At 41.1% G+C, this 9,702-nt stretch overlaps 1 protein-coding gene across 1 annotated transcript in view; it reads right to left on the reverse strand.

Moving 5' to 3' along the window:
- sf3b3 (splicing factor 3b, subunit 3) overlaps nucleotides 1–9,174 on the reverse strand; it is a 46,846-nt gene extending 37,672 nt beyond the window's left edge. The window contains exons 1-11 of the mRNA XM_058088145.1: nucleotides 9,026–9,174; nucleotides 8,316–8,471; nucleotides 6,186–6,341; nucleotides 5,941–6,111; nucleotides 5,682–5,854; nucleotides 5,353–5,494; nucleotides 4,165–4,277; nucleotides 3,705–3,842; nucleotides 2,038–2,141; nucleotides 1,771–1,936; nucleotides 1,525–1,620 (exon numbers count right to left, since the gene is read on the reverse strand). Of these exons, the coding sequence (XP_057944128.1) occupies nucleotides 1,525–1,620; nucleotides 1,771–1,936; nucleotides 2,038–2,141; nucleotides 3,705–3,842; nucleotides 4,165–4,277; nucleotides 5,353–5,494; nucleotides 5,682–5,854; nucleotides 5,941–6,111; nucleotides 6,186–6,341; nucleotides 8,316–8,385 (1,329 nt within the window). The 5' untranslated portion in view covers nucleotides 8,386–8,471; nucleotides 9,026–9,174. The remainder of the gene's footprint in view (nucleotides 1–1,524; nucleotides 1,621–1,770; nucleotides 1,937–2,037; nucleotides 2,142–3,704; nucleotides 3,843–4,164; nucleotides 4,278–5,352; nucleotides 5,495–5,681; nucleotides 5,855–5,940; nucleotides 6,112–6,185; nucleotides 6,342–8,315; nucleotides 8,472–9,025) is intronic.
- Nucleotides 9,175–9,702: the final 528 nt, after the last annotated feature.

The raw sequence follows: 9,702 nt of genomic DNA on the forward strand, positions 1-9,702 counted from the left end.
GTTGAGGACCGCAATGCATGTCGGAGCGCCTTCGTTCATCACGAAGCCAGGAGGCAGTCTCATCCTACTTCAAATAAACAAACTTAGACATCCATTCTCACTGCATTTGATAGCCGGATGAGAAGCAACAGGTTGCTTACACTGATTAAATGTTCGAAATGTTTGAGTGATTTTTCGAGGTGTTTATGCGTAAAAGTTCCCCTTTGATGCGTAACCTCCTTGCCGCTGTAGAGCATGTATTTCAATGGGAAGGATGCAGGGCGTGCTCTGATTAAAAATGCACTTTTTTCCGGCTTAAGACGCCACCAAACGCGCTCTCTTCTAATGTACAGTTGCGGGCCAAACCGCTAACTGGGTGCTTCATGTTGATCACGTCCATCTAGGGCAGGGGTGGGCAAACTTTTTGACTGGCGGGCCGCATTGATTTAACAAAATTGACAGGAAGGGGGGGGGGGGGGGGGGGGGGGTATATAGTATTTTACACGTAACAGTCAATTTTTACACCTAGGTATATTTTTACACATATTTTACATGTAAAGGTGTCATGCAATCTGCTATATGTGAACTTTGAAATCATTTATTTGATGTGAAGTGTATTAGAAATTAAATGTATTATTATTATTGTTATTATTATTATTTTATTAGAATTACTATTGTTATTATTATTAGTTATAGTAATGTTATTATCATTATATTATATAATATAATACATTATTATTATATATTAATAATAATAACAATAATATTGTTTATTATTATTTTTAATAATAATAATATTATTACTATTATTATATTAATATTATTAACAACAATATTAATATAATAATAGTAATATTATTATTAACAAAAACATTATTATTGTTATTATTATTATTTTATTAGAATTACTATTGTTATTATTATTAGTTATAGTAATGTTATTATCATTATATTATATAATATAATACATTATTATTATATATTAATAATAATAACAATAATATTGTTTATTATTATTTTTAATAATAATAATATTATTACTATTATTATATTAATATTATTAACAACAATATTAATATAATAATAGTAGTATTATTATTAACAAAAACATTATTATTGTTATTATTATTATTATTTTTACTATTGTGCTTGTGTTCCTTTTTCCAGGAGCATTTTGTAACGGACCACATCAAATAACGAAATTGATAAAGCAGCTACCTCAACCATCAAAAAATTGGCTCAAGCCACAATGCCAGGTCGTATGTTGAGTTTAAATAAAATACCTTGGAAAGAACAGGCGGGCCATATTGAAACACTTGGCGGGCCGGATGTGGCCCCCGGGCCGTAGTTTGCCCACCCCTGGTCTAGGGACTGACTGATTACTTAATTCATCAAAACACCCAGATTGAGATTAAAAGAAAATAATATTTAATGCGTTTCAGATCAGGCCAGGATCGTAATCCGTTATCCAGTCACCAAATCCACTCATTCCCATCTTAGCCACAAAGCGTGCATATGCATATCCTTGTGTCTCGACGCATTTACCTCAAGTCCGTGTCTGAGGACCCTTAACGTCGACTTTGGACCTCGTCCACAGGCCACGTAAAGCTGCGGCGTATCTTCATTTGCCAAATCGGCGATCTGCAGTGGAAAACAAAAAAGGAGCGGATACAAACAGGAACGTAATTCCCCGGGTTGGACTTTCGGAGAAACCAAAACACCGCCCTTTAAACAGGACGTCAGGAAACACTATTATTTCCGTCAGCAGCCCCGCTTTAAACGCACACGCACCTGACAGGACATGATGGGAGACAAGTTCTCCTGTTCATCTACCAGTACCAGGTTCTTCAAGGGGCGGGGCTGGAAGAAGAACGTGTCCCCTTCTTCCAGCGGCATCGCGGAGGAAAACTCGGGCTCGTCGTCGTCGTCGCCCAGGTGGGCAATCTGGTAAAGGTAACTGACAGAAAGCATCGATCGCACAGCATCAGGATCAGAGGCCAGTAAACGGTTTCATGGGGGCGGGGGGTGAGCGTGACGAGGGATGGAGACGGCACTTACTGGTTTCCAAATTCCGAAGCCACAAACAGGAAGCCGGTCTTCAGGACACACATGGCTGTCGCCACGGGGATGGTGTCAAAATACTTCAGCCTGATTTCAGTCACCTACAAATATGACACATAATAGATTTTATTATCGCATAGAAACACGTACTTTATTCAGCTTGCGGGACCTGAAAGATTCCATTTTAATCATTAGCACCTTAGTACAGCAGAGCCCTGCTTTTCGCCGGGGTTAGCGTCCACCGGCGAATGGTGAAAAAACAAAAGTCATTGATAACGGTTATAAAAATGTCTATTTTGACACACAAACTTTTTGGAATGTCAATAGTACAGTAAACCTCGGATATATCGGACTCGGATATATCGGAAATTCGCTCACAACGGACAGATAAAAAAGAATCAATTTTCTGTAATGCATTTCCAATAAAAATTCATTGCATATATCGGATTTTTTTATAACGGATTTCGCCTATTTCGGACAAAATCTCCAGTCCCGTTCCAATTTCCATTTCCATTAAATTTCCCTGGCATATATCGGATGGCCGCATCGTGGCGCTCCGATTCGCCGAATCGTGACAGGCTATCGCTATACGACGTCATTTGCAGCGTTTGCAGCGTTGCCTGCGCGTCCAGGTACATTGGAAACATAGTCAAGGAAGTGCCTTTTTTATAAACGGATAAAATCCGATTTACGCATATACCGGATATAAATCCCATATATGCGTAAAACGGACATTTTCCGGTATACGCATATAACGGATTTCGCTTATATCGGACAAAACCAGTGGGAACAATTGAATCCGATATATCCCAGGTTTACTGTAGTTTAACAATATATTCATTCATTCATTTTCTACCGCTTTTTCCTCACGAGGGTCGCGGGGTTGCTGGAGCCTATCCCAGCTGTCTTCGGGCGAGAGGCGGGGTCCACCCTGGACTGGTGGCCAGCCAATCACAGGGCACATATAGACAAACAACCATTCACACTCACATTCATACCTATGGACAATTTGGAGTCGCTAATTAACCTAGCATGTTTTTGGAATGTGGGAGGAAACCGGAGTACCCGGAGAAAACCCACGCATGCACGGGGAGAACACGCAAACTCCATACAGAGATGCCCGAGGGTGGAATTGAACAACAATATGTTTAGCAATATATTTAATTAAACACGTCTCTAGTTGCTTCCTCATTGTCTGACTATGAGATGCATTCACGGACACTTCGGCCATCACAAGGTCTTTACTATGCGTGTAGTCTTAAAAAAAAAAAAATGCAACCTCGAACAAAAACAGGAATAGCACTCAGAGAGCGTCAACCTCCACCAAGTGCCATAGTTCCACACCGTAAATATTAGTCTTGCTAATGTTAGAATGCTAGCAATGATAACATGACGACACCTAGCATAAGAGTGCCAAGTCTTGATGATGTGTGCCATCTCAATTTGATTTAAATTTGCAGTTAATTTGGTGCTGATAATACCTACAAATACATATACATAATCCTGCCCTGTCATTTATTTTTCTTTCAATAAAATACAGTAAAAATTGGCATATTTCAGACATGGGATTAATTAATTTGAAAACTGATTAATCGGATTAAAAATTTTAATAGTAGACAGTTCTGGGCGCCAAAAATGTGAACGTGAAGACACCACCCGCTCACCATTTCTTCATCGGTTTCCAAGGTGACCTTGAAGATGTCTCCTTGCTCCGTCTGGGCCAGGAAGAAGAACATGGACTTGGTCTTGTGAGTCGCCGAGCACACGAATATCATGCCGCGCTCCGGGTCGTCCAGGTCGTTCTACGAGAAAGAAAAAAACATTTTGAGCGTTCCCCTTATTAGCTTAGCATCATCGGACATGTTATGACAGCCGCGTGGACGTGACTTGTGGCAAAGAACGACGTAGTGTACGTCTCAGACACGCTCACATTGTTGTCGGATCTGATTAGAAGTTTGCTCTGGATGTAATCGAATTCGGTCCAGGTGTTCAGTGGAGTCTGCATGCCCGGTTACAGGACTTTTCTTGCATATGGACTCGAAATTCAATTTTGTGCAAGAGACGATGACTTAAAAGGTTGAAGGATTTGACATCACGCGGTGGGGAAGCGATGGCGTGACTCACCCTGCGACGGGGGATTGGACAGCGGATGTCGGGCTGGTCTCCAAAATTCTTATACGTGATGTAGTTTTCGGAGCAGATGAGGACTCCGCTGGGACCGTCGGAACCGCCAGGAACTAAAACAAGAGGAAATATTGACTTCTTGTTTATAATAATTCTTTTCGTAGGAGGTTTTAGGTTGAATTTTTCATTCTGCATTGTGGCACGGGCTAATAACTAAACAGGCCGCAGGCCGTACTTTGGACACCCCTGCTCCAGGTGTCCCCCCCAAAAAAAATATCCATCAACATCAGGGGTGCTCACACTTTTTCAGCATGCGAGCTACTTTTAAAATGGCCGAGTCAAAATGATCTAGCCACTTACAAAAATGCAAAACATCTATTTATTTTCAAATGTATTGAGGATTATTTGTACGTACAATGTATGTTGATGTACCTTACATAACCAAATGAGCCAATATTGCAAAACACACATAATTAACTATTAACATTTTTTGTAATTACCTGAGTTTACTTTGATGACTTGCACTGAATTGAACCAGCCAGGGATGCATAGTCCGGACAGTAGCTGCTGATAGCCAGCCTCAAGCACACTTCCAAATGTTTATCAGTCATGGATAATATCCGTATCATAATATCCGTATAATATTCCATATCCGTATGGAAGTGATATGTTTTTTGCCTTTTTACTTGGTCCAGTTTTTGCCTTTTTACTTGGTCCAGCTCCTTCACTCATTTTAGTGACCATAAACTTTAGCGAGGGCTTTAAAATCTGACGCAATTCGCCGACTAGCTTAGCACTTTGCATCGTTGTTTACGCATGAGCGGTGACCTAAAGGTCAAAATTCAGTTGTCATCTGATTGGTTGTCCTGTATGTCAATCAAGTAACGGGGATGGATGATAGGCTGACATCGTAAGTTCTGCTGCACTTAGAGACGTTGTTTGATTTGATTGGTCGCCCGAAGGGCAACATTCAGTTGTCATCTGAATGGCTGCCCTGTATGTCAATCAAGTGACGGCATCGATGCTGGGATGATATTTTTTTTAATGTCACGCCGCGATCGACCAGCGATCGACCAGTACCACCTCCGCGATCGACTTAATGAGCACCCCTGATCAACATGTTAGAGAACATGACGGTGAGGACGTTTCGAGGCTCAAATGTGAAAGTATTTCGGAAGCTTTGCTCACCGGTGATAAGGAAGTTCCCGTGTTCTTCCAAAGCTTCGCTGTACTTGCGGACAACGTGATTCAAGCCGAGGTCCAGCTCGTAGAAGGTGAGCGTCTGTTGCGTGTTTGCCGCGGCTTCTCCCGTCGGGTCGTTGTCAGCTTCCTGGGAAGGTTGGTTGTCAAAAGAAATGATATTAATATACAAATAATTACAATAATTAAAAAGTACAAGGAAATTAGCAAACCAGCGTTCAGAGATATTGAATCTTTCTCCAGTGGAGGTCAGAGAAGAGACATGATACTCATCACGGCTGGTTTTGGTAGAACTTCATGTTTCGACTTGACGCTACCTCGTAGTCCATTTCAAGGCAAGCGAACATGGGGTTCTCAAAGCCGACATCCACTCCCACTACATGGTAGACCAGCGTGTTGGCTTTGTGGGCCTCCAGCGGGGACGAGATGGTCAGTCGTGCGGCTGCGTCTCTGTTCAGAATGTACACCAACTTCTGCTTCTCGATTGCTCCTACACGGGGACGAGGGAGGGGGGGAGAAGACACCTTAAGTTAATATGAGGTTGAACATAACGTGGGTAACTTTTAATTAACGTACCAATCATGACGGCTCTGCCTTTGGGGTCAACGGCCAGAAACTGTCCCGGGACAATGCGGCGACAGCCACTCTTCCCGAACGTTTCCTGGTGGATCTTCTCAAACATGTTTTTGGACGGGTGGTATTCCAATATAACGATGCGGCCGCTGTCACTCCCGACGACGATGTAATCTACGAACCACAAACGAGCCATTGAAAGCGACGCGGCAGTGAGTGTCGAACACGGCAGAGGGCGGGAGATCTACCTTTGGTTCCTCCGGTCAAGCGGAAGGCCATTAACGAACGCACGATGCCAAACACTTCCACCGTGAGCAGCGTGTGCACCTTTCCCGTGTTGGCATCGGGCCTCAGCAACTCCAGGATCTTTCCCCTGGAAACGACGATCTCCTGCATTTTTGTTCCTAAAAAGTCGGTTTATTGGGAGCAAAATACCAGATGTCAAAAAAGTGCCAATTTTCTCTACATCTATGTTAGCGAGTATTCATTCATCCACCTAGTGGCTTAACCGGATGCTAAGACTATTCCACAGTTGTGCCTGGGGCTGGCCACAATAAAAGGCCACTACTTTTTTTCTCAAATTCTGTCCAGGCAAGAACCAGGATGTTGTCAGCATCCAAGAATGAAGTAGAGATCGTGATGGGGCCGTGCATCGGGGTGATGTTTGTGGGTAAATGGCATAAAAATGGGCCTCATGAAGCCTTCCTGTGAGGGAAGTGGTCCCGCCAGATTAGTATTGCAGCCAGTCAATATTCCCGTCATCAAATATTTATTCGAGTAATCATCAAGATATTACCCAGACGAAATTCAGTGAGAGACACACTTCCTTGTTCTTTTTTTTTTTTTTTCACATTTATACTTTTTTATTTACAACATATTGCGCAACTGCAGGGTCTTGAGCCACATGCTAACTCGCAAACTAGAGCGCTAGCGACCTAAACGGTAGCCTTCAAGTTATTTCCTTCAAACTTAAATAGCCAAAAACTTACCACTTCCACACGGATAGGGAGGATAACTATTAACAGTTATTTAACCTTTAACATGAACATGAATCAAACGTAATAATTTTTTCTGGGTACATGATACCATACAGCATCCATATCAAACTAACATTAAACTTTCATATCAAGGCGAGGGCCTCAAAGTAGTGGCCTGCGGGCCGCGTGTTTGAGACCCCGGATGTACGGCAAATGTTCCATATTTCTTTGCCCCAAATGAAGCATTTTCATTGTCTAAATGAAGTAAAATACAACTACACCGAAAGAGGTTGCGACGATTCGCTCAGTAATGGTACTGACTGTAATGTCAGCTGAGATACACAAGCACCGGACTTGGTTTTTGGCGGAACCACGAGCTTTTATTGCAGCTCACAACAGACACAATAGTCCTGAATAAAAATCAACCGAACACGGGGAAGCAGGAGTCTTTTCTCCTATTATGTCTACTATATCGGTGAGTGGGAGTGTAAAGGTGACTATAGGGGTGTTATTTCATGTTTGGAGGCCTCTAATAATGTTCCAAAGCGTATTCGGAAGTTAGTAAAGTGATTTTTTTTTTTTTTGGAACACTTCCTTGTTCAATTCAGTGATACTGATGAGTGAGCTAAAATGTTTGGATTTTTCCATTTTCTTAACTCGCAACTCTGTTTCTGCGTATGAAATAATATAGAACAAAGCGCCACACATCGGACGTTAGCCAGAGTGACGAGAAGGCTACACCACCACACAGCTAACGTTATGTTAGCAAAGCAGATTAACGCTAATCTCACTGATTTGTGTTACGTTAATTTCAACGTACAATGGATGCACGTCACGGTGTTCAACAACGTAGGAGAGCAATAAGCCTTTGGAGTACATACATATTTGTTTTTTTATCAAAACCAAGTGTTGAATGTGTATTTTTGTGGCGTATAGTTGAAAGGAAACTGAGTTTATAGAGTACAGAGCAAACTTGGCCTTGGGATAATATTGATGTCATTCCTTTTATGAGGAAACTTGACCTCACTTCCATATGTTAGGATCCAACATAAGCAAGCAACAAGTTAATCCAATCAGAATTGATTTTTTTTTTTTTTTTTTTACAACTAAACCAATGTGATTTTGAACACGAAATCCAAGATCCAATCCAGATGAAACAGAGCCTGCGTACCCACGGCAAGCTTTGTTATATGATTTTCCCCCAAATTTAAACAGGACATATTTTCTTGTTTTGTTCTATTGGCTCTTTCCCACAGAAATCTTGGCAAATATGCATGACCGCTATAGCGACTAGCTATAGCCAATTTACACAGGCGGTGTCGGATTCAAAAGGGCCGATTCTTGTTAAATGTTGTACCAATCTAGAATCAGAAACAAGAAACAAGCGTTAGGTAAACTCACCTGAGAAGTTTCCATGGATGGCGTGCGTGATGCCAGTGGCACGCTGCAAAGTGATGTTGTACAGAAACATGGCTGAATATTCGCCGTGGCTTCCCCACAAGCCTCTCCGGGGGGGTTGGTGGGGGCTCAAACGCACACTTGGCTCACCAGCTCAATCTAGAAAAAAATGGAGAAAGGTAGATTGGTGTTTACACTCAATAATACCTCACATATTGCTAGTGCAATGTGTTGCAGGGATATTACCTATAAGCTCAGAGCTAATAAAAATAACGTATAGCAATACATGCACAGTACTTTGTATTTGTATTGCCGTGTTTTTGTACATGGAAACTAGCATAACACCAATAGTAAGTACTGCACTACTGTTAGCGTACCAGTAAGTCTAAACTGCTAGCTTAGCCAAGCGAACTTGGCGTTAAAGAAGTAAAAATGCATTTTTAATGCACAATTATTCAAACTTTTAAGGTTTAATGTGAGCAACTGTTGCTAAAGGTTACTAGTTATCGTCCCCTGACAACAGGGACACATTTAAAGCCGGCACACACATATACTAGAAACTACATAGCGTAAGCCCATTCATACAAAGCGCTACTTATGTCGGATGTGTTCGCTATTTGTCGTCCATCTTACCACAAATCGGCACATTTGGCTCATATATAATACGCGTTCGATAACAGACAAACAGTACATTTGTAAAATATCATATTTACCGCTGTGCGAATTAGGATGATGGTGATTTTAGGCTGATAGAATCGCTGTAAGATTCAATGGATCCTTACAGCTCCGGGAAGCCGACGACGTACCGCCGTTTGTTGGGGTCCTTGCACAACTTTTACTACGTCATAAGAGCTGGCGAAAACAATGCCTGACAGAAATACGAAATGCTGTAGTAACAAAAAAAATCCGGTAGATGTCGACAAAGACCATTAAATATTGCATAGTTAACTTCAGTAACTCGTGATTTTAATTTTGCTTATTACAAATGTTACGATTCTTAAATACATAAACAAATATCCCACTGGAATGCAACATATTAACAGGATACAGACCACTGGTCAGCGTTAAAAAAAACAAGCCAATCGTTTTGTTTATCTGTATGTAATAAAAAATATTTTGTTGATATGCTTACATTATTGTTTTAAATCGACATAATTTTTTTTACTTTATTATCACAAGTGTCATTATTTTACAGTAATTGATTACTATTTCAACTTTTTCAATGCTGAACATATGAATATATCACTGTATCTTTGTCACGAGCTCGGCCCTCAGCCATAATCTAATGAACCGACTCCCCCACGTGACAAAACTAAATCCGAATTCCTTTACACATTTGATGTTTTTCCAAAATAGTAACACAGTAATTACTTTCACTGTTAAAAGTTAG

Source organism: Doryrhamphus excisus, chromosome 11 (genome assembly GCF_030265055.1).
Source record: "Doryrhamphus excisus isolate RoL2022-K1 chromosome 11, RoL_Dexc_1.0, whole genome shotgun sequence".
Taxonomy (NCBI): Eukaryota; Metazoa; Chordata; class Actinopteri; order Syngnathiformes; family Syngnathidae; genus Doryrhamphus; species Doryrhamphus excisus.